The sequence below is a fragment of the Cinclus cinclus genome, chromosome 3 (genome assembly GCF_963662255.1).
Source record: "Cinclus cinclus chromosome 3, bCinCin1.1, whole genome shotgun sequence".
NCBI classification, from domain to species: Eukaryota; Metazoa; Chordata; class Aves; order Passeriformes; family Cinclidae; genus Cinclus; species Cinclus cinclus.
In genome coordinates this window covers 1,029,808-1,054,956 of record NC_085048.1, presented here as the reverse complement: position 1 = coordinate 1,054,956, position 25,149 = coordinate 1,029,808, and the positions used below count along the sequence as shown (strand labels likewise).

General features: G+C 52.7%; 2 protein-coding genes across 2 annotated transcripts; one reads left to right on the top strand and one right to left on the bottom strand.

Moving 5' to 3' along the window:
• The first annotated feature begins 4,654 nt into the window (after positions 1–4,654).
• Positions 4,655–12,447, top strand: SLC35F6 (solute carrier family 35 member F6). The gene is made up of 6 exons (XM_062488364.1): positions 4,655–4,731; positions 6,154–6,226; positions 7,299–7,482; positions 10,422–10,634; positions 11,758–11,868; positions 11,966–12,447. Exons 1-6 carry the CDS (start codon positions 4,655–4,657, stop codon positions 12,445–12,447), a joined length of 1,140 nt encoding a protein of 379 aa, XP_062344348.1.
• A 1,625-nt stretch (positions 12,448–14,072) lies between these two features.
• Positions 14,073–24,572, bottom strand: CLU (clusterin; the record flags this gene model as incomplete). Its single annotated transcript, XM_062488363.1, has 8 exons — positions 14,073–14,194; positions 14,283–14,464; positions 14,687–14,913; positions 15,894–16,007; positions 17,385–17,802; positions 19,388–19,558; positions 22,877–23,025; positions 24,503–24,572. Coding segments are annotated over 8 exons (1,338 nt in total), but the record flags the coding sequence as incomplete, so codon positions are not given.
• Positions 24,573–25,149: the final 577 nt, after the last annotated feature.

Here is a 25,149-nt window from a genome sequence, read left to right as displayed (position 1 = left end):
TCCAGTCCTTCCCTCAGAATTTAGGAAAGGAGGATCCCAATCTTTTGGGATTTGGGATTCTTCCCTGGGGATCTGGGAAAGGAGGATCCCAATCCTGTGGGATGTCAGCACCACCACCAGTTGTTCCCATGGTATTTGGGAAAGGAGGATCCTGATCCTGTGGGATCTCAGCATCACCTCCAGTAATTCCTGTGGGATTGTGAGAGGAGGATCCCAATCCTGTGGAATCTCGGCATCGCCTCCAATCTTTGCCTCAGGATCTGGGAGAGTCCTGATCCTCTGGGATTTCAGCTCCTTCCCTTGGGATCTGGGAAAGGAGGATCCTGATCCCCGGGACCCCAGCTCCTTCCCTTGGGATCTGCAGGGGGAGGAGGGCTGGGAGAGGAGGATCAGGATCCTCTGGGATCCTCTGGGATCTGCTGCTCCATCTGTTCCCAGGGAAGTGTCAGGAATGGGATGGGATGGGATGGGATGGGATGGGATGGGATGGGATGGGATGGGATGGGATGGGATGGGATGGGATGGGATGGGGTGGGATGGGATGGGATGGGATGGGATGGGGTTGGAGGTTCCTTCTCCTTGGCCTGGCCCTCCAGCCCTTTCCCAAGTGCTTCTCCAGCTATCCTGGAGCCCCTTTAGGCTCTGGAAGTGGCTCCAAGGATTCCCTAGATGAATCTTTTCTCCAGATGAACATTCCCAGCTATCCCAGCCTGGATCCAGAGCATCTCCATGTGCCTCCTTTCTTTCTGCCCCTGGAATTCAGCAGAGGGGCATCCATCCATGGATCCATGGATCCTTCCATCCATCCATTCATCCATCCATCCATGGACCCATCCATCCATCCATCCATCCATCCATCCATCCATCCATCCATCATCCATCCATCCATCCGTCATCCATCCGTCATCCATCCATTATCCATCCATCATCCATGGATCCATCCATCCATCCATCCATCCATCCATCCATCTATCCATCTATCCATCCATCCATCCATCCATCCATCCATCCATCCATCCATCCATCCGTCATCCATCCGTCATCCATCCATCATCCATTCATCCATCCATCCATCCATCCATCCATCCATCCATCCATCCATCCATCTATCCATCCCTCCATGCATCTCTCCATCCTTTAACCCCACCCTATTTTCCGTGCCTAAATTCCCGATGGAGAAGTGGATGGCACTGGGATGTTCCCAGATCATTGGACACAAAGCTCAGCCCCTTTGGCATTTGGGAACACAAAGAATTCCTGGGAAATCCAGAGGGATGCCCAGGGGCTGCTCCTCATGTTGGGAGGTGCTCCAGGCAGATTCCCATGGGATTCAGGAATCTTGAGCCATTTTTTTCCCCTCTTAAAGAGTTTAAATTTTTCCTGTCAGCCTTATCCCAAATATTTACAATCCATTGGAGAGACTTAAAATTCCTGGTGTGAGGCATGAGCCGTGGGGGATGCTCATCCCAGGGCTCATCCCAACTCCTCTGAGCCACTGGGAATGTCAGGATCCAGTCGGGAAAAGGGGTGGGAAACAGGGCGGGAAACTGTGGAAATTGAGGGATTTGGAAGGGAAAAAAAGGGAAAAAAGGGCTGGTTTGGGATCCAAACGAATTCATGGTAATTAAGAACTTAATTTTTTTAGAAATTCCTTATTAAATATTTAAATTTCCCCACGACAAGGAACAAAAAAAAAATCCTCTGGGATATGAAGCCGGGAAGGGGAATCCTCGATTTATTCTCCTTGCTTTCCACATCCCATCCCAAATGTGATTTTGGGATAACTGGTATGGGACAGGGACATTCCCAGGTCCCGACCAGGGAGGCTCTGGATGTCCCCGTGTCCCATCCCTGGGATCACCGGGGGTTCAGAATTCCAGGTGTTTCCATGGATGAAGGGACAGGAGGTGACCACATCCCGCTGCCTTCCCCAAGGGATCCCCACAGGGACAGGGATAAGCTCGGGATTCTGGGACTGGGGTCACCGAGGCTCCAGAGGCAGCTCTGGGTGCTCCGTGTCCCCATCCCGAGGGACTGGGGGAGTTTGGATGAGGCTCTGCCAGCCCGAAGGAGCAGAGCTGGCACTGGGTCCCCTCACACTCTGCCGGTGACAATTTTGGGTCCCCCAGGGTCACATTTTTGTCCTCTCAAGGGTCACATTTGGGATCCCCCAGGGTCACATTTGGATCCCCTCAAGGATCCCATTTCCATCCCTCCCAGGGTCACATTTTTGTCCTCTCAAGGGCCACATTAGGGACCCACCCAGAGTCACATCTTGGTGTCCTCCCCTTAGACCCACGCTCTTGTCCCCACCCCCAGGGTCACATTTGGGTACCCTCCATCATGTCCCTCCCCGGTGACACATTTGGGTCCTCTCAGGGGTCACATTTGGGTCCCCACCTTTCTGTACCTCCCCAGTGACACATTTGGGTCCCCTCTGTCACATCCTGTCCAGGGCCACATTTGAGGTCCCCCAAGGGCCACATTCCTGTCCCTCCCCAGTGACACATTTGGGTCCCCTCAGGGGTCACATTTCTGTCCCCTCCTCATTCCTTTCCCCATCCAGGGCCACCCTTCTGTCCCTCCCCGGTGACACATTTGAGTCCCCTCTGTCACATCCCATCCAGGGACAATTTTGGGTCCCCTCCAGGGTCACATTTTTGTGTCTCCACACTTCTGTCTCTCCCCAGGGCCCCACATTTCTGTCCCTCCCCGGTGCCACATTGAGTCCCCTCTGTCACATCCTGTCCAGGGTCATATTCCTGTCCCTCCAGGGTCACATTTCGGTGTCCCCTTCCATCACAGCCCTCCCCAGTGGCACAATTGAGTCCCCCCCATCATGGCCCTCCCCCCTCCCCAGGGTCACATTTCTGCCCTCCAGACATTTTGGCCCTGGTCAGGTTTATCGCAGGTTTTTCCCAGGTTTATCCTAGACAGGTTTGTCCTGGGTTTATCCCAGCCAGGTTTATCCCAGCCAGGTTTATCCCAGCCAGGTTAATCCTGAGCAGGTTAATCCTGAGCAGGTTCATCCCGGGTTTTATCCCAGCCAGGTTTATTCCAGGTTTATCCTAGACAAGTTTATCCCAGCCAGGTTTATCCTGAGCAGGTTTATCCCAGGTTTATCCTGGACAGGTTTATGCTGGACAGGTTTATCCCAGGTTTTATCCCAGACAGGTTTATCCCGGGTTTTATCCCAGACAGGTTTATTCCGTGTTTATTCCAGTTTATCTCAGACAGGTTTATCCCAGCCAGGTTTATCCCAGAAAGGTTTATCCTGAGCAGGTTTATCCTGGGTTTATCCTGGACAGGTTTATTCCAGGTTTATCTCAGACAGGTTTATCCCAGCCAGGTTTATCCCAGCCAGGTTTATCCTGAGCAGGTTTATCCCGGGTTTATCCCGGACAGGTTTATGCTGGACAGGTTTGTCCCAGGCAGGTTTATCCCGGGTTTATCCCAAGCAGGTTTATCTCAGACAGGTTCATCCCAGACTGGATTATCACAGGTTTATTCTGGGCAGGTTTATCCCGAGCAGGTTTATCCCAGATTTATCTCAGACAGGTTTATGCTGGACAGGTTTATCCCAGACAGGTTTATCCCAGGTTTACCCTAGACAGATTTATCCCGGGTTTTATCCCAGACAGGTTTATCCCAGCCAGGTTTATCCTGGGCAGGTTCATCCCGGGTTTATCTCAGCCAGGTTTATGCTGGACAGGTTTATCCCAGACAGGTTTATCCCGGGTTTATCCCGGGCAGGTCCTGCGGGTCCCGAATCCCGGGAACGAATCCCGGCGATCCCGGCCCCGCTCCATCAGCGCCACCTGCCGGACACGGGGGGAGGGACACGGGGAGTGGGGGGGGGGGGGGGGGGACACGCGACAGGGGGTGGTGACACCGGGATGGGAATTCCGGGATGGGAATCACCGGGACAAGGAATTACCGGGATGAGAATCACCGGGATGGGAATCACCGGGATGGGAATCACCGGGACAAGGAATTACCGGGATGGGAATTTCGGGATGGGAATCACCGGGACAAGGAATCACCGGGACAGGGAATCACCAGGATGGGAAACACCGGGACAAGGAATCACAGGGATGGGAATCAAGGAGAAAAATCCTAAGACAGAATCCCCAGGATAGAATCTCCATGACACAATATCCAGGACAGAATTCCCAGGACAAAATTCCCAGGACAGAATCTGCGGGACAGAATCTTCACGTCAGAATTCCCGGGACAGAATTCCCAGGACAGAATTCCCTGGACAGAATCCCCGGGGACAGAATTCCCGGGGACAGAATTCCCGGATCAGAATTCGCAGGACACAGTTCCCAGGACAGAATTCCCGGGACAAAATCTCCAGGACAGAATTCCCGGCCCCGGCAGCACCGCAGCAGCAGATGGCATGGGGGCGTGGTTATGTAAATTAGGAGGCGTGGTTCGATGATACACTTGGCTCTGTGGGCGTGGTCACATTGGAACGGGGCGTGGCCGGGGGTCGTGATTGGGCGTTGGGGGCGTGTCCTGGGGCGTGTCCCCGTTTGGGGGCGTGTCCTGGGTACATCCTTATTGGCGCGTGTCTTTTGGGGGCGTGTCCCCGTTTGTGGGCGTGTCTCAGGGGGTTGTCCCCGTTTGTGGGCGTGTCCCGGGGGGGGCCATGGCGTGGTCCCGGTACCAGCTGGGCCTGGCCGCGCTCATGCTCCTCACCGGCTCCATCAACACCCTGGCGGCCAAGTGAGTCCCCCCAAAATCCTCCCCAAATCCCAAAATGCCCCAAAATTCCCCCCAAACCCCACCCCTGGTCCCCGCCCCTCATCCCTTCCGCCCCTTCCCCCCCCCCCCCCCCAAAGCTCGGCGCTGTCGCGATTTGTGTCCCCTTGAGTGGCCTTGTGGACCCCTCCCTGCCCCCCTCCACACCCCCCAAATCCAGGGATTTGGGGTCACCGAGGTGTCCCCACCCCAATTCCCGCTGGGATCCTTTTGGGGTGGGGGTCCGGCTCTTTTTGGGGTTGCCCGTTTTTTTGGGGTGGAGCCTCCCCCATCCCCCCCTCATCCAGATCCCCCTGCGGCTCCTCCCACACCCCAAAAATCCCGGGAAGGGCTGGAGTGACGTCACTGCCAGTCCGAGGGGATCCCAAAATCTGCCCGGGCAGGGCGGACCTGCCCGACCGGCTCATCCCAGTAAATCCCAGAGGATCCCAGAGGATCCCAGCGGAGCCCGGGAGCCCCGGAAGGGGAAACTGAGGCACGGGGCCCGGAGGGGACACGTGAGGTCCCAAAAAAGCCTCTTGCGAAACCCCGGGAATGAGTCAGCCCCGGATCCCCCGGAACTGGCGGAAAACTGGGATGGGAGGGGTCCCGGTGGGGGTTGGCGACATTCCCGGCTGGATTTGGGGGGCGTGTGGGACACTAAGGGTCCGTGGGATGGGAAATCCGCATCCAAAGGGAGCGCCCAAAAAACCTGGGATTTACAAAAAAAAAAAAAAAAAAAGTGGGATTTGGGATTTACCCCAAACTGGGGCTGGGGCAGCCCAGCCTTGCATCCAGTGATTTTTATGGAGCTGGTGTCCTCTGGGATCTGGCGTTATGGGACAGGGGGAGTCCCATTCCCGGTGTCCCATTCCCTGTGTCCCATTCCCTGTGTCCCATTTCCAGTATCCCTTGGGATTCAGATTATTGGGATGGGGAGTGTCCCATTCCCGGTGTCCCATTCCCGGTGTTCCATTCCCAGTGTCCCATTCCCAGTGTCTCATTCCCGGTGTCCCATTCCCAGTATCCCATTCCCGGTGTCCCATTCCCTATGTCCCATTCCCTGTGTCCCTCAGGATCTGGATTTTTGGGACGTGGGAGTGTCCCTTTCCCGGTGTCCTTCGGGATCCAGATTTTTGGGACATGAGGAGTCCCATTTTCCGCTGTCACTCAATCCTGGGATCCCAGATCCAGAGTTTTGGGACATGGGGTGTCCCATTCCCGGTGTCCCATTCCCAGCTGTCACTCAATCCCGGGATCCTAGCCAGGACCTGGCCAGGCCGGGGCGTCCCCAGAGGTGTCACCTTCCCTGGGGACATCCCGGCCCCGGAAGTGTCCCAGAGCAGAGCCCTGGGCGGGATTTCAGGATTTTGGGACGATCCCGATCGCTGCCCTGACCCTTCCCAGGTGGGCCGACAACTTCAGCGTCCCCGGCTGCGATGGGACAGAGGAGCACAGGTTCCAACACCCCTTCCTGCAGGTGGGAGACATTCCCAATCCCAGTCCCATTCCCATTCCCGATCCCTGCCCCATTCCCAATCCCTGCCCCATTCCCATTCCTGATCCCAAAACCATTCCCAATCCCAGTCCCATTCCTGATCACATTCCTGATCCTATCCCCATTCCCGATTCCTGCTTCATTCCTTCCCATTCCTGACCCCCATTCCTGACCCCATTCCTGATCCCTGCCCCATTCCTGACCCCAATCCCAACCCCATTCCCGATCCTTGCCCCTATTCCAGCTTCCATCCCCCTTTCCTGCAGGTGATCCCCCACATTCCGTGTTCCCCCCCACCCAAACCCATTCCATGTTCCAGCTCCTCTTTCCAGCAGGGGGCTCCCCTATCCCAGTATCCAGCTCCCCTATCCCAGTATCCAGCTCCCCTATCCCAGTATCCAGCTCCCCTATCCCAGCATCCAGCTCCCCTATCCCAGTATCCAGCTCCCCCATCCCAGTATCCAGCTCCGCTTTCCAGCAGGGGGCTCCCCTATCCCAGCATCCAGCTCCCCTATCCCAGCATCCAGCTCCCCTATCCCAGCATCCAGCTCCCCTATCCCAGCATCCAGCTCCCCTATCCCAGCATCCAGCTCCCCTGTCCCAGTATCCAGCTCCCCTGTCCCAGTATCCAGCTCCCCTGTCCCAGTATCCAGCTCCCCTGTCCCAGTATCCAGCTCCCCTGTCCCAGTATCCAGCTCCCATCCCAGTTTCCAGTTCCCATCCCACTTTCCAGCTCCCCACCCCCATTCCTACAGGTGAACCCCATTATTCCCGTTTCCAGCCACTTTTCCGACCCGTGATCCCCCTTTTCCTCCTTCCGGCCCCCATTCCTGCGGACGAGTCCCCCCATTCCAGTTTCCAGCCCCCTTTTCCACCTTCCGGCCCAAATTCCTGCAGGTGAACCCCGTTATTCCTATTTCCAGCCCCTTTTCCTTCCCACCGTCCCATTTCCCACCTCCCATCCCCACATTCCCCCATCTTCTCCCCCTCATTCCCTCCCCAACCCCGCATTCCCACACCAATCCCCATTTTCCTCGACTCCCGTGTCCCTCAGGCCGCTGGGATGTTCCTGGGGGAATTTTCCTGCCTCCCGGTGTTTTACCTGCTGCTCCTGCGGGATCGGCGCCGCGCGGATCCGACCCAAATCCCGATCCCGACCCCATCCCGACCCTTCAAGTCCCTGCTGTTCCTGCCCCCCGCCCTGTGCGACATGGCCGGCACCAGCATCATGTACGTGGGTGAGTGCCGGCACGGAATTCCCGCTTTTCCCACCGGGATTTTAGATTTAAATCTCCAAAAGAGCCGAGCAGTTGTTGGCTGCTATGAAGTTGTTTATCGTGAAGGTGAGCCAGCCCCCGAAGGGAAAGGGTCACGAGTGGGAAAATCCGTGCTAAAAGATTTTGGGGAAAAGTCCCAAATAGAAGAAAAGTCCCTAAACAGAAGGAAAAGTCTTAAATAGAAGTAAAGTCCTGGTTACTCCAAATCAGAAGTAAAGTCCCAAATAGAAGAAAAGTCCCTAAACAGAAGGAAAAGTCTTAAATAGAAGTAAAGTCCTGGTTACTCCAAATCAGAAGTAAAGTCCCAAATAGAAGCAAAGTCCTAAATAGAATAAAGTCCTAAATAGAAGCAAAGTCCCAAATGGAAGTAAAGTCCTAAATACAATAAAGTCCAAATCAGAAGTAAAATCCCAAAAAGAAGTAAAGTCCTAAATAGAAGAAAAGTCCCAATCCAAAGTCCCGAATAGAAGTAAAGTCCCAAATACAATAAAGTCCCAAACAGAATAAAGTCCTAAATAGAAGTAAAGTCATAAATAGAATAAAGTCCCAAAAAGAATAAAGTCCCAGTTAGAAGTAAAGTCCTAAACACAATAAAGTTCCAAATAGAAGAAAAGTCCCAAATACAAAAAAGTCCTGATTTGAAATGAAGTCCTAAATAGAATAAAGTCCCAAAAAGAATAAAGTCACAAATAGAAGAAAAGTCCGAAATAGATGTAAAGTCCCAAATAGAAATAAAATCCCAAATAGAATAAAGTCCTAAACAAAAGTAAAGTCCTAAATAGAATAAAGTCCCGATTAGAAGTAAGGTCATAAATAGAAGAAAATTCCCAAATATAAGAAAACTCCTAAACAGAATAAAGTCCTAAACAAAAGTAAAGTCTTAAGTAGAAGAATTTGGGACTCCAAATAGAATGAAGTCAAAATCAGAAGTAAAGTCCCAAATACAATAAAATCCTGATTAGAAGTGAAGTCCCAAACAGAAGAAAAGTCACAAATAAAAGTAAAACCCTAAATGGAGTAATGTCCCAAATAGCATAAAGTCCCAAATAGAAGAAAAGTCCTAAATAGAAGAAAATCCCAAATAGAAATAAAATCCCAAATACAACAAAGTCCCGACTAGAGCAGAAGCAGCTCCCGGGGGATGAAGATGATGATGGTGATGGTGATTGATGAAGATGATGATTGAGGAAGATGATGATGGTGATAGTGATGATGGTGATTGATGAAGATGATGATGATGATGGCAATGATGGTGATGGTGATTGATGATGGTGGTGATGGCGATGATGATGATTGATGAAGATGATGACAATGATGATGGCAATGATGGTGATTGATGAAGATGATGATTGATGAAGATGATGATGGTGATGATGGCAATGATGGTGATTGATGAAGATGATTATGATGGCAATGATGGTGATTGATGATGGTGGTGATGGTGATGATGATGATTGATGAAGATGATGATTGATGAAGATGATGACAATGATGATGGCGATGACGGTGATTGATGAAGATGATGATTGATGAAGATGATGGTGATGATGGTGATGGTGATGCTGATGATGATGAGGATGAAGGTGATGGTGATTGATGATGATGAGGATGATGATGGTGATGGTGGTGATGATAATGGTGATGGTGATGATGATGGTGATGGTGATGATGATGGTGATTGGTGATGATGATGGTGATGGTGATGATGATGGTGATTGGTGATGATGATGGTGATGGTGATGATGATGGTGATTGATGATGATGATGGTGATGGTAATGATGATGACGATGAAGATGATGGTGATTGATGATGATGGTGGTGATGATGATGATGGTGATGGTGGTGATGATGATGGTGATTGATGATGGTGATGGTGGTGATGATGATGGTGATTGATGATGGTGATGGTTGTGGTTATGATGATGATGATGGTGATGGTGGTGGTTATGATGATGATGATGGTGATTGGTGATGATGATGGTGATGGTGATGATGATGGTGATTGGTGATGATGATGGTGATGGTGATGATGATGGTGATGGTGATGATGATGGTGATTGGTGATGATGATGGTGATGGTGATGATGATGGTGATTGATGATGATGATGGTGATGGTAATGATGATGACGATGATGATGATGGTGATGGTGATGATGATGGTGGTGGTGATGAGGAAGGAGAGAGCGAGCGAGAGAGCTCTCCCCCAACACACGGAATTTTATTTACAAATTACCCAACGAGCTAAAAACACGAACCGCAACCATTTCTTCCGAGCCCATCCGATTTCTTGGTTTTACATTCTAAAGTACTAACATCAGTAAATATTAATATTAATTAATCGTTAATTATTAATTAATGTCAGTAAAATCTTCTTACTGCGTCTTTATTATGTCTAAAACTGCGATTTTGGAGCTCTCGCTGAGATTTTTTTTGGAAATTTGTTTTCCTGCGCTTGTGCCTGGTCTGTGTTTTTTGGAGCTCTCACTGAAACTCATCTTTGAAATTTATTTTCTACAAATTTGGGTTGTTTTTTTTTTTTTTTCCCTACAAATCTGAAATTTGTTTTCTACACTGATGATCTAGGGTTATGTTTTTAGCTCTCACCGAGACTCGTTTTCCACTCTGAATTCTGAGTTTTTTACTTTTCAAGGCGTTTAAAACACATTTTAATTTAAACTCCCCAAAAACTTAAACTCACACCTCTATTTCATCTATTATTGGTTCCATTAACTTCAATCCGTCCGAAGGTTTTAACTGAATTCCCGCACTCCGATCTCTCTCTCTGGAGAACACAGAGACTCCTCTGTTGGATGGATTTGACGGCCGGGACCGCAGAATTCCAGGAAAAGCGGAAATTTCGGGAAGCTCCTCAGCGCTTTTCCCGCTGTTTTCCCACAGCTCTGAACATGACCAGCGCCTCCAGCTTCCAGATGCTCCGGGGCTCCCTCATCATCTTCACCGGGATCCTCTCGGTGGCGTTCCTGGGTCGGAAGTTGGAATGGAGCCACTGGTTGGGAATTGTGCTCACCATGGTGGGGCTGGCGCTGGTGGGATTGGCGGATCTGCGCGGATCTGGCGGCACGGAGCGCGGGATGGCCGACGTGATCACGGGTATCCCGGGAATGCTGGGGTAGAGGGATGGCTCCTGGGGATGGTGGGATCAGTCCTCGGGATGGAGGGGAAACTCCATGGAATGGTGGGACCAGTCCTTGGGATGGAGGGGAAACTCCATGGAATGGTGGGGCCAGTCCTCGGGATGGAGGGGAAACTCCATGGAATGGTGGGGCCAGTCCTTGGGATGGAGGGGAAACTCCATGGAATGGTGGGATCAGCCCTTGGGATGGAGGGATCAGTCCTTGGGATGGTGGGAAACTCCATGGAATGGCGGAATCAGTCCTTGGGATGGAGGGGAAACTCCATGGAATGGTGGAATCAGTCCTCGGGATGGAGGGAAAACTCCATGAAATGGTGGGATCAGTCCTCAGGATGGAGGGGAAACTCCATGGAATGGTGGAAAAACTCCTTGGGATGGAGGGATCAGTCCTTGGGATGGTGGGAAACTCCATGGAATGGCGGAATCAGTCCTTGGGATGGAGGGGAAACTCCATGGAATGGCGGAATCAGTCCTTGGGATGGAGGGGAAACTCCATGGAATGGTGGGATCAGCCCTTGGGATGGAGGGATCAGTCCTTGGGATGGTGGGATTGCTCCTTGGAATGGCAGGAAATCTTCATGGGATGGCAGGATCACTCCTGGGGTTGGTGGGATCACTGCTTGGGATGGTGGGAAAAGTCCTTGGAATGGGGCAATCACTCCTTGGAATGGCAGATAAACTGCATGGGAGGGCCAGAAAACTCCATGGAATGGTGGGATCACTGCTTGGGATGGCAGGAAAACTCCTTGGGATGATGGGATTGCTCCCTGTTATTTCCCTGTTAGTTTCCCTGCCTTTTCCCTGTTATTTCCTGTTATATTCCCTGTTATTTTCCCTGTTATTTTCCTTGCTTTTTCTCTTTTATTTTCCCTATTATTTCCCTGTTTTTTTCCTGTTGTTTCCAGATTATTTCCGTTATTTCCCCTGTTATTTCCCATTATTTCCCCTGTTATTCCCCTGTTATATTCCCCTGTTATTTCCCTGTTATTTCCCAATTATTTCCGTTATTTCCCCTGTTATTTCCCCGCTTTCTTCCTGTTATTTCCCTGTTATTCCCCCTGTTTTCCCGGTTTTTCCCAGGTGATCTCCTGATCCTGCTGGCCCAGGCCATCGTGTCCATCCAGATGGTGCTGGAGGAGAAATTCATCTTCAGCCACGACGTCCATCCGCTGCGCGCCGTGGGCACCGAAGGTCCGGAATTCCCGGAATCCCGTGGCGACACCGGTGGTGCCGATCCACAGAAAAATCCATTTCCCAGCCCCGGATTTTTTTCTCCCCCCCCGCGCAGGTTTGTTCGGCTTCACCATCCTGGCGCTGCTGTTGGTTCCGTTCTCCTTCATCCCGGCCGGCCGGCTCTCCGGGAATCCTCGCGGCGTCCTGGAAGATCCCGCGGACGCTTTCTGCCAGATCCGGCGGGATCCGGTGATCCTGGCGGCGCTGCTGGGGAACGTGGGAAGCATTTCCTTCTTCAACTTCGCGGGGCTGAGCGTGACGCGGGAGCTGAGCGCGACCACGCGCACGGTGCTGGACAGCCTGCGCACGCTGCTGGTCTGGGCCCTCAGCCTGGCGCTGCGCTGGGAGCGCTTCCACCCGCTCCAAATCCCGGGATTCGCCCTGCTCCTGCTGGGAACCGCGCTCTACAACGGCCTGCACCGCGCCCTGCTGCCGGGTGGGAACGGGGGTGGGAATGGGAGTGGGAATGGGAATGGGGAGGAGAGGGAAGCGCTGCTCGGTGAGGAGGAGGAGGGAGCCGGTGTCAGTCGGGGATGAGCGAGATTCCGGTTAGGGAATGGTGCTTGGGATGTGCGTCGCGAAGATTGGGACTGGGAATTCTCCTTTCAAGGAATGTCAGAGGTGCGTGGGTGTTTGTTGGGATGTGAATCCCAAAGACTGGGACTGGGAATCCTCCCAGCAGGGAATGGCATCGAGGGGAGAATTTTCATTGGGATCCTCATCCCAAAGATTGGGACTGGGAATTCTCCCAGCAGGGAATGGCATCGAGGGGAGAATTTTCATTGGGATCTGCATCCCAAAGATTGGGACTGGGAATTCTCCCAGCAAGGAATGGCCTTGAGAGGTGGGTGTTCCTTGGGATCCTCATCCCAAAGATTGGGGTTGGGAATTCTCCTTTCAGGAAATATCAGAGATGGGTGGGTGTTCCTTGGGATCCACATCCCAAAGATTGGGGTTGGGAATTCTCCTTTCAGGAAATGTCAGAGATGGGTGGATGTTCCTTGAGATATGAATCCCAAAGATTGGGATTGGGAATTCTCCCGGCAAAGAATGGCCTTGAGGGGTGGATGTTTTTTGGGATCCGCATCCCAAAGATTGGGACTGGGAATTCTCCCAGCAGGGAATGTCAGAGATGGGATTGGAGAGGCTGTGCTGGCTCTTCCAGGTGGAATACGGAGCCACAGCCGGATCTCCCGGGAGATTGGAGCCTCTGCCCCATTCCCGAGGGATTAGGATGGAATTGGGGTGGGATTGGGGCTGGATCCACCCACTCCCAAATGTGTGTTCCCAATAAAGTCCCTCTGCCCCCGGCTCATTACATGGGGGTCTCTGGGGCATATCCTGTGGAAATTTGGGAATTCTCAGGGATGGAAGAGGGCAGGGACTGACCTGCAGAGTGATCCCAGAAGGATTTATACTCTGGAATGTTCTTTGGGATGTGCATCCCAAAGATTGGGATTGGGAATTCTCACCTCAGGGAATGGCATCAAGGGGAGGATGATCCTTGGAATGTGCATCCCAAAGATTGGGATTGGGAATTCTTCCCGAAGGGAATGTCAGTGAGGGGTGGAGAGGCTCTTCTTGGACCCCCAACTGGATCTCCTGAAGCCTCTACTCCATTCCCAAGTGACTGGGGTGGGATTGGGGCTGGGTCCACCCACTCCCAAATGTGTGTTCCCAATAAAGCCCCTCTGGTCCCAGCTCATTCCATGCGGGTCTGTGGGGGTTATCCTGTGGAAATTTGGGAATTCTCAGGGGTGGGAGAGGGCAGGGATTGTCCCCCAGGGTGTCCTAGCAGGATTTACCCTGGGAATTGTTCCCAAGGATCTCATCCGGGGCCAACTGGGACCTGGAGATTCCTTTTGAACGGAAATTCTTCCCTGCACACGAGGGGCTGGAAATCCCTGACACCAGGATCTGTGTCCCCAAGGGATGGGGACAGGCCCTGGCACCTGGATCTGTGTCCATGGGGTGGGGACAGTCCCCAAATCCTGTGGGGCTCCTGCAGGATCAGCTTTGGGAACGGGGCCTGATTCCTCATTTCCACAATTCCTCAAGGACAGATCCGAGGCTGTTTTTCCCTCCATTTTCCCTCAGGATTGTCCCAAAAACTCCAGAAGCCGAGCCAGGGATGTTCAACTCTACCTTTATTTGCCATTTGGGGCCCCAGGAGGGTTCTGGCAGCGGGAAGGGTCAGGAAGGGAGAGGCGCCAGCAACGGTGACGATTCCCCCCTGGAAGGGGGATCCGGAGGGGCGGCAGCAGCAGGATCGCCCAGCTACTCTCTGGGAACAAGGGAAAAAAGCGGAATGAGCCCGGTGTTATCCCACAAGGGGTTTTTTTGGGTTTTTTTTGGGAATTTCCCAGACTCACATTGCATTTTCCTTGAAGTGCTGAAGCGCCTGGTCAGCCACGATGTCCATGAATTTGGGATCGTTCCACGGGATGTCCCCGGGTACGGTCAGCTCCAGCGGCTCCGAGTCAAAGAGCTGCACCGTCACCTGCGTGTCCACCGGCGCCGACGGATCCTCGGGATTCGGAGCCTTGGACAACACCTGGAACCACAGCGCCGGGTTCATCCCACGGGATGATCCGGAGTTGAGAGGCCGGAACGGCTGCTGGAGAGCCCCAGGCGGGCCCCTGACCTTGGCTCTCATCCCGGTGCCCGCATCCGGCTCCGAGAGATTCCCGGCCGGAGCACAAAGGGCCCTTTGTGGCCCTGTCCCACTTTCGGCGTTCCCAGCCCCGCTCCTTGGCCCCAATCCCGCCGGGCTCACCGTGGTGACCTGCAGGAATCCGTCGGATCCCAGGGAATAGTTGGCCAGGCGCGACACCCAGCCGAACTGGCGGTTCAGCTGGTCCAGGAGGCCGGAGGTGTTGAACATTTCCTCCTGGAATTCCCGGAGCAGGGAATCGTAGCGGCGCGTGAAGCGCTCGGCCACGCGCACGGCATCCTCCAGCTGCTCCTGCAGCTCCTGCTGGGATGGATCCTCCTGCCCGCAGTCTGGGATAGGGATGGGCTCAGCACGGCCCTGGGGGGGCTCATCCCATCCATCCCATCCCATGGATCCCTTCCCATGGATCCCATTATCCCATTGTCCCATTATCCAATCCCACCCCACCCCACCCCATTATTCTATCACATTATCCCATTATCCCATCCCATGGATCCCATCCCAGTCCAACCCATGGATCCCATCCCAACCCATCCCCCCCACACCCGAAAATTCACCCCTTCCACCCCAGAACATTCCCCCCATGCCAAACTCCCCTTGCCCTCTGCATGGACCCCAAATCATCCCCTGGGATGGATCCCAAAACATCCCCTGGGATGGATCCCAAAACATCCCCGGGGATGGACCCCAAATCATCCCCAGGGATGGATCCCAAAACATCCCCTGGGATGGATCCCAAAACACCTCCATGGATGGATCCCAAATCATCCCCAGGGATGTATCCCAAGACACCTCCATGGATGGATCCCAAATCATCCCCAGGGATGGATCCCAAAACATCCCCCCTCAGACCCACCCCATGCACACAAAAACCCCAATTGTGACCCCATTCCCATCCCCGTTCCCATCCCCATTATTCCCATTATTCCCATTATTCCCATTATTCCCATTATTCCCATTATTCCCATTATTCCCGTTCCCCATTCCTATTCACATCCCAGTTCCCGTTCCTATTCCTATTATTCCCATTCCTGTTCCCATTCTCATTCCCATTCTCCCCATTATCCCCATTCCCATTCCCATTATTCCCATTCCTGTTCCCGTTCTCATTCCCAGTCTCCCCATTCTCATCCTTGTTACCATCCCCATCATTCCCATCATTCCCTTTCCCATTCCTGTTCCCATCCCCACCTCCATTCCCGTCCCCATTCCCATTATTCCTATTATCCCCATTATCCCCATTATTCCCCATTATCCCCATTATTCCCCATTATCCCCATTATTCCCATTTTTCCCGTTCCCGGCTCACCGAGGGCCAGGATCTCCCGGCATTGCTCACACTCATCCCTCATCCGCAGGCAGCCGGCCGAGTTCCGCCGGATCTCCCGGCAAACCATCCGGTCATCGCTGAAATTCCGGGATTCTGCAGGAATTCCAGGCCGGCCTCAGCTCCCCAATTCCCCCCCCCCAACCCCCCAGGCGCCATAAAAATGCTTTTTCCTTGGAATTTGGGGCCCCTCCCGTCCCCGTTGGCAGACAGTGATGGCACCGGCAGCAATATTCCCAAAAAAAAAAAACATCGGCTGCAATCCCAAAAAAAAAAAAAAACAAACACTGAGAAAATATCAGCTGTAATCCCAAAAAACAACAAACACTGAAAAAATATCGGCAGGAATCCCAAAGAAACCCAACAAATATTGGAAAAATATCGGCTGCAATCCCAAAAACCAAAACACTGCGAAAACATTGGCTGCAATCCCAAAAAAACCCCAAATATTGGGAAAACATTGGCTGCAATCCCAAAAAAACCCCAAATATTGGAAAAACATCGGCTGCAATCCAAAAAAAAAAAAAAAAAAAAAAAAAACACCAAAAGACATCAGCAGGAATCACGGAAAAAAACAAAACACTGAGAAAATGTCTGCAGGAATCCCAAAGAAAAACAAATATTGGAAAAACATCGGCAGCAATCCCAAAAATAAACAAACACTGAAGAAACATCGGCAGGAATCCCAAAAAAACCTGAAACACCCACGACATTCCCAAGGGAAAAGTCTGCAATATTCCCCAAAAAAATCCAAACACCTGCAACATTCCCAATAAAATCATCACAGCATTCCCAAACACCTGCAACATTTCCAAAAGTCCGCAATATTCCCAAAAAACACCAAACACTTCAATATTCCCAAAAAAACTATCAGCAACATTCCCCCCCAAAAAAAACCATCAGCAGCATTCCCAGAAAAACCCTAACACCTGCAAAATTCCCAAAAAATTCATTTGCAGCATTCCCAGAAAAAAACAACCACCTGCAACATTCCCAGAAGAAAACCCTGCAACATTCCCCCCCAAAAAGACCATCAGCAGCATTCCCAAAAAGCCCAGACACTTCAACATTCCCAAAAAAAAACCATCTGCAACATTCCTTGAAAACCCAAACACCCTAAACATTCCCAAGAGAAAAACCTGCAACAATTCCCACCCCCCCAAAAAAAAAAAAAACCAAAAAACAAACACCTGCAGCATTCCCAAAAAAACCCACCAGTAGCATTCCCAAAAAACCCAAACACGTGGACATTCCCAAAAAACCCCATTCCGGTGACAGCAGCCAGGATTAAGGTGGGACAACATCCCCAAAATCCCATCCCACCACCAATGGAACTTAGTGATTCCCAAATTCCCACAGGAATTCCCGGATTAGGATCGTGCTGAAACCTCGAGGATTTTCCAGGAATCTCCTCCCCAAACCCCCCAAAATTCCGCAATCCCGTTGCCCCGATCCCGCTCCCCTCCCTTTTACCTGGCCAGGATTCTCCCAAGGGAATTTCCCAATTCCCGTGGGCTCCCTCCAGCATGCGCTGGGTGATGTGGAAGAGCGGTTGGAAGAGCTGCTGGAATCCGCCGTGCGGGCTTTGGAAAAGCGGGAAGAGATTCCCAGAAAAGCGGCGGAAGCGGCGCGGGAAGCGCAGGCGCTGCACCGGAGGCCTCGAGGCCTCGCGGAAACCTCCAAAAGGAGCCTGGAAAAAGGGATGGAGCCGGTCCTGGAGCAGGGAGCTATCCCAGAAAATTCCGTCGATCCCGTCCTCCAGGATCCCAAAACGTTCTTCCAGGTCCTCCAGCTGCCGCTCCTGGCGCTCGTCCCGCTCCAGGAGCGAATCCAGGCGCTCGCCGTCCACCCAGATGGAGATGGGAGACGAGTGGTTCAGGAATTCCTCCAGCTGCAGGGAGCGGGAATGGGGTCAAAACTGGGATCTGGATGTTCCCAGTATCCCGGAACGATGGGGGATCGCTCAGCTGGAGACGCTCTGGGAATGGGATCGAAATCCCACAATTCCTGATATCCCTGTGGGATCCCTCTGGGAATTGGATTTGGGAAAAAAAATCCCCCCCTTTCCTGGTATTCTTGTGGGATTGCTCAGAAGCCAAAACTCTGGGAATGGGATCAAAACTGGGATCTGGATGTTCCCGGTATCCCGGAGTGATGTGGGATCGCTCAGCTGGAGACGCTCTGGGAATGGGATCAAAATCCCTCCTTTCCTTGTATTCCTGTGGGATCCCTCTAGGAATGGGATCAGGGCAAGATCCAACCATTCCTGGTATCCCTGTGGGATTGCTGAGCAGCCAAAACTCTGGGAATGGGATCAGGGTAAGATCCCACAATTCTTGGTATTCCTTTGGGATCCCTCTAAGAATGGGATCAGGGCAAGATCCCACAATTCCTGGTATCCCTGTGGGATTCCTCATCAGGAGACCCTCTGGGAATGGGACCAAAATTCCTCCTTTCTTGGAATCCCTGTGGGATCCCTCTAGGAATGGGATCCAGGGAAAAATCCCCCCTTTCCTGGTATTGCTGTGGGATCCCTCGCCTGCCAAAACTCTGTGAATGGGATCAAAACTGGGATCTGGATGTTCCTGGTATCCTGGAGTGATGTGGGATCGCTCAGCTGGAGACGCTCTGGGAATGGGATCAGAATCCTTTTTTCCTGATATCCCTATGGGATCCCTCTAGGAATGGGATCAGGGGAAACCCCCCCCCCCTTTCCTGGTATTCCTGTGGGATCCCTCAGCTGACCCTTTTCCAGTTACTGGGAATGGGAGCGGGATGAGGCTGAATTCCCCCATTTTCCTGTATCCCGGTGTCCCTCACCTCCTGACCCTCTGGCTAACGGGAATGGGAATGGGACCAGCCCCAATCCCCCCAGTTTCCCATTATTTTCCCATTATTTCCCTGTTATTTCCCTGTTATTTCCCTGTTATTTCCTTGTTGTTTCCCTGTTGTTCCCGTTGTTTCCCCGCAGTTTTCCCAGTGTTTTCCCATTATTTCCCCACTATTTCCCCATTGTTTCCCCATTATTTCCCTTCTATTTCCCCACTGTTTCCCTGTTCTTTCCCCCCTCAGTTCCAGGTTCTTTCCCGGTTATTCCCCCGTTCTTTCCCGGTTATTCCCCTGTTCTTTCCTGGTTATTCCTCCATTTTTCCCAATTATTCCCGTGTTCCTTCCCAGTTATTCCCCCGTTCTTTCCCAGTTCTTTCCCAGTTCTTTCCCAGTTCTTTCCCAGTTCTTTCCCAGTTCTTTCTCCTTCTTTCCCGGTTCTTTTCCCGGTTCTTTCCGAGTTGTTTCCCAGCTCTTTCCCAGTTCTTTCCCAGTTCTTTCCCGGTTATTTCCCGGTTCTTTCCCAGTTCTTCTTCCCCAGTAATTCCCCCATTCTTACCCAGTGACTCCCCCATTCTTTCCCAGTCCTCTCCCAGTCCTTTCCCCGTCCTTGCCCTGCTCTTTCCCGGTGTTTTTCCCCACTCCATCACCTGCCGTCCCACCAGGCCGGCCCCGCTGCGGCAGGTCCGGGAGTAGAATCGCAGGCAGCGCTGCCTCAGGCAGGGCTTGCAGCGCTCCCACAGCTCCAGGGCCGAGGCGTTGCAGCGCTCCCCGCGCTCCGACAGCTCCTGCTCCTTCTGCCGCGCCACGCGCACCGCTTCCTGTTGGGAATGACGGCCGTCAGGCGGGACATCGCACAGACCCGAGAGTCCAGACATGGCATTCCCAGAGCCCCGGGACACAGCAATTCCCAGCACGGTATTCCCAGAGTTCTGGGTCACCCCGATCCCTGGCATGGCATTCCCAGATTCCCGGGACACAGCAATTCCCAACCCAGTATTCCCAGAGTTCTGGGTCACCCTGATCCCTGGCACGGCATTCCTGGGACACAGCAATTCCCAACCCGGTATTCCCAGAGTTCTGGGTCACCCTAATCCCTGGCACGGCATTCCCAGATTCCCGGGACACAGCAATTCCCAACCCGGTATTCCCAGAGTTCTGGGTCACCCCAATCTCTGGCATGGCATTCCCAGATTCCTGGGACACAGCAATTCCCAGCACGGTATTCCCAGAGTTCTGGGTCACCCCGATCCCTGGCACGGCATTCCCAGATTCCCGGGACACAGCAATTCCCAACCCGGTATTCCCAGAGTTCTGGGTCACCCTAATCCCTGGCACGGCATTCCCAGATTCCTGGGACACAGCAATTCCCAACCCAGTATTCCCAGAGTTCTGGGTCACCCCGATCCCTGGCATGGCATTCCCAGATTCCCAGGACACAGCAATTCCCAACCTGGTATTCCCAGAGTTCTGGGTCACCCCGATCCCTGGCATGGCATTCCCAGATTCCTGGGACACAGCAATTCCCAACCCGGTATTCCCAGAGTTCTGAGACACCCTGATCCCTGGCACAGCATTCCCAGATTCCCGGGACACAGCAATTCCCAACCCGGTATTCCCAGAGTTCTGGGACACCCCAGTCCGTGGCATGGCATTCCCAGAGTTCTGGGATGCCCCGAGTCCCAGCATGGCATTCCCAGAGTCCCAGGACACCCTGGTTCCCAGCAAGGCATTCCGAGATTCCCGACATGGCATTCTCAGTGTTCTGGGACACCCCGATCCCAAGCACATCATTCCCAGATTCCCAGCTCAGCATTCCCAGAGTCCTGGGACACCACGATCCCTGGTACAGTATTCCCAGAGTCCCAGGGCACAGCAATTCCCAGCATGGCATTCCCAAAGTGCCAGGAGTGCCCGACTCCCGGCACGGCATTCCCAGAATCCTGGGACACAGCAATTCCTGGCCTGATATTCCCAAATTCCTGGGACAAAGCAATCCCTGGCCCAGCATTCCCAGAATCCCGGGACACCCCAATCCCTGGCACAGCATTCCCAGACTCCCGCACGCCACTCCCTCATTCCCGGGACACCCCTGACACGGCATTCCCAGACTCCCAGGACACCCCGATCCCTGACACAGCATTCCGAATTCCAGGGATAGCATTCCCTGTTCCCAGGACATCCAATCCCTGACACAGCATTCCTTGTTCCCAGGACACCCTGACCCCTGACACAGCATTCCAAATCCCTGACACAGCATTCCCTGTTCCCAAAATGGCATTCCTCCTTCTAAGGACATCCAATCCCTGACACAGCATTCCCTGTTCCCAGGATATCCAATCCCTGACACAGCATTCCCGATTCCAGGACACCATTACCCCAGGCACAGCATTCCCAGACTCCCGGGACATGCCATTCCCAGACTCCCGGGACACGCCATTCCCAGGATCCAGGACACACCATTCCCAGGACAGCATCCCCTGCTCCCAGTCCAGCCCAATCCCATGCCCAGCCCATCCCATTCCATTCCCAGTCTATTCCAGTCCCATTCCCAGTCTATCTCAATACCATTCCCCAATCCCATTCTCCATTCCCATTATTCCCATTCCTGATCCTCATCCCATTCCCTTTATTCCCATTCCCCATTCCTGATCCTGATCCCACTCCTGTTCCCATTATTCCCATTCCTGATCCTGTTCCCAATCCCATTCCCGTTATTCCCATTATTCCCATTATTCCCATTATTCCCATTATTCCCATTCCTGATCCCGATCCCATTCCCAATCCTGATCCTGTTCCCATTATACCCATCCCAATCCCAATCCCATTCCCTTTATTCCCATTCCTGATCCTGTTCCCGATCCCAATCCCATTCCCGTTCTCATTATCCCCATTCCCAATCCCGATCCCATTCCATTTATTCCCATTCCTTATCCCGACCCCAATCCTGATCCTTTTCCAAATCCCGTCCCAATTATTCCCATTATTCCCATTATTCCCAATCCCATTCCCGATCCAGATCCCATTCCCATTACTCCCATTCCATGGTCCCCATTCTGTTCCCATTTCCATTATTCCCATTCCCTGATCCCATTCCCAATCCCATTCCCAATCCTGTTCCTGATCCCGTTCCCGATCCTGTTCCCATTACTCCTGATCCCATTCCTGTTCCCATTATCCCCATATCCTGTCGCCATTCCCATTATTCCCATCATTCCCCATTCCCACTATCCCCATTATCCCCATTATCCCGATCCCATTATCTATTCCCGTCATTCCCAATCATTCCCACCTTTCCTTGCCGGCTGTCCCTCAGGATGCTCAGCAGCTCCCAGTGCTCACAATCCCCATTGTCCCCATATCCCGATCCCACTATTCCCACTATCCCCATTATCCCCATTATCCCCATATCCCATTCCCATTTTCTCCAATATCCCCATTATCCTTATTTTCCCCACTATTCCCATTATCTCCACTATCCCCATTATCCCCATATCCTGTTCCCATTTTTCCCATTATCCCATTATCCCATTACCCCCACTATCCCCATATCCCGATCCCATTATCCCCACTATTCCCATTATCTATTCCCATCATTCCGTCTATTCCCACCATTCCCATTATCCCACCATCCCCGTTATTCCCGACCATTCCCATCTCCTTTCCATGCCCGGTGTCCCTCAGGGCGCTCAGCAGCTCCCAGTGCTCGACATCCCCATTATCCCCATTTTCCCATTATCCCCATATTCCATTCCCACTTTCCACACTATCCCCACAATTCCCATTATCCCCATATCCCGTTCCCATTATCCCCACTATTCCCATTATCCCCATATCCCATTTTCCCCACTATTCCCATTATCCCCATATCCCATTTTCCCCACTATTCCCATTATCCCCATATCCCATTTTCCCATTTTCCCCACTATTCCCATTATCCCCACTTTCCCATTATCCCCATATCCCATTTTCCCATTTTCCCATTTTCCCTACTATTCCCATTATCCCCACTATCCCCATATCCCATTCCCATTTTCCCCAGTATCCCCATTATCCTTATTTCCCCGCTCTTCCCACCATTCCCGTTATCCCACCATTCCCGTTATCCCACCATTCCCGTTATTCCCGACCATTCCCACCTCCTTTCCGTGCCGGGTGTCCCTCAGGGCGCTCAGCAGCTCCCGGTGTTCCCGGCCGCTCTGCTCCATCAGGAATTTCATCCTCCTCACGCCCCGCAACGCCCGCGCCAGCTCGGCCTCCACCCGCTGGCTGCCGGCCGCCGACAGCTCTGGGAATACCACGGGAATTTTGGGAAAAAAAAAATTGGGGGATTGGCGGGAAAATTGGGGGGAAAATGGGGAGGGATATGGGGGAATGATGGGGGAAATTGGGGGAAAACTGGGGGAAAAGAGAGGGAAAGATGGAGGAAATAGGGGGAAACGTTGGAGGAAATTTGGGGGAGATTGGGAAAAGTTGGGTGGAAACTGGGGGGAATGATGGGGGAAAATTGGGGAAATGTTGTAGGAAATTGGGGAAAATTGGGGGGAAATCGGGGGAAAGATGGGGAAAGGATGAAGGAAAAGATGAAGGAAATATGGGGGGAAAGATGGGGGGAAATTGGGGGAAAGATGAAGGAAACATGGGGAAACATTGGAGGGAAAGATGGGGAAAATTGGGGGAAAAATTGGGGAAAGGGGGAGAAAAAGAAGGGAAAAGGGGGGAAAGATGGGGAAAATTGGAGGAAACATGGGGAATATGGGGGGGGAATTGGGGGAAAATTGGGGGGAAGATGTGGAAATGTTGGAGGAAATTTGGGGGGAATTGAGGAAATTTGGGGGATATGTGGGGGGGAAATTGGGGAAAATGGGGGAAAAGATGGGGAAAAGATGTGGGAAATTGGGAGAAAGAGGGGGAAAACATGAAGGGAACATGGGGAAACAGTGGAGGGAAAGATGGGGAAAATTGGGGAAAATTTGAGGGAAAATTTGGGATAAAAAAAGAGGGAACAGGGGGGAAAGGTGGGGAAATTTGGGGGAAAATGGGGGGAAATTTGGGGGAAAACCGGGAAAATGTTGGAGGAAATTTGGGGAATGTTGGGGGAAAATGGGGGAAAGATGGAGAAAGAGGGAAGAGGGGGAAAATTTGGGGAAAGATGGGGGAAATTGGGGAAAATTTGGGGAAATTGGGGGAAATAGGGAGAAAGGATGGGGAAAAGATGGGGAAAATTTGATAAAAAGATGGGAAAAATTTGGGAAAAAGATAGGGAAAGGGAGGGAAGATAGGGAGGAAATTGGGGAAAAATCAGAGGGAAAATGGGGAGGGAATGAGGGAAAATTGGGGAAAAGATGGGGGGAATTGGGGGGAAAATTGGGGAAAATAAGGGGAAAATTGGGGAAAATACCCCTCAGGGACAATTGGGTGTGTCCCCATCCCATTAATTATCCCATTAATCATCCCATTAATTAATTATCCCATTAATGATCCCATTAATTATCCCATTATCCCATCCCATGGAGAACTCCGTGCACCCCCACTCCCCCCGATCTCAGCCTCCCCCCCCCAAAAATAAAACTCGTGACCCCCTGGAGTGCGACGACCCCCCCCCCACCACCCCAAAAAATGAGACCACGTGACCTCTCCTGTCCCCAAAACCCCCCAAAATTAAAATCCGTGACACCCCAACCCCCCAAAAATTCAACCCCGTGATCCCTCCCTCCCCAAATCCCCCCAAAATGTGACCCCGCCCCCCCCACCCCACCCCTCACCTTTGAGCTCCGGGGGTGGCACCAGACCCTGCGCCCCCCCCCAGGCCAGCAGGGCCACGAGCAGCGACAGCGACAGCGGGGACAGGGACAGGGACAGGGACATGGCTCCTGTGTGGGGAAAAGGGGATCAGGGATTAGGGACAGGGACAGGGACAGGGACAGGGACAGGGACAGGGACAGGGACATGGCTCCTGTGTGGGGAAAAGGGGATCAGGGATTAGGGACAGGGACAGGGACAGGGACATGGCTCCTGTGTGGGGAAAAGGGGATCAGGGATTAGGGACAGGGACAGGGACAGGGACAGGGACAGGGACAGGGACAGGGACATGGCTCCTGTGTGGGGAAAAGGGGATCAGGGATTAGGGACAGGGACAGGGACAGGGACATGGCTCCTGTGTGGGGAAAAGGGGATCAGGGATTAGGGACAGGGACAGAGACAGGGAGAGGGAGAGGGAGAGGGGACAGGGACAGGGACAGGGACATGGGGACAGGGAGAGGGAGAGGGGACAGGGACAGGGACAGGGACAGGGACATGGCTCCTGTGTGGGGAAAAGGGGATCAGGGATTAGGGACAGGGACAGGGACAGGGACAGGGACATGGCTCCTGTGTGGGGAAAAGGGGATCAGGGATTAGGGACAGGGACAGG

Coding starts and splice junctions, on each gene's coding strand:
- SLC35F6 (XM_062488364.1), top strand. CDS start 4,655: ATGGCGTGGTCCCGGTACCAGCTGGGCCTGGCCGCGCTCATGCTCCTC. Junction 4,732..6,153: donor ATCAACACCCTGGCGGCCAA/GTGAGTCCCCCC, acceptor GACCCTTCCCAG/GTGGGCCGACAACTTCAGCG. Junction 11,869..11,965: donor GCGCGCCGTGGGCACCGAAG/GTCCGGAATTCC, acceptor CCCCCCGCGCAG/GTTTGTTCGGCTTCACCATC.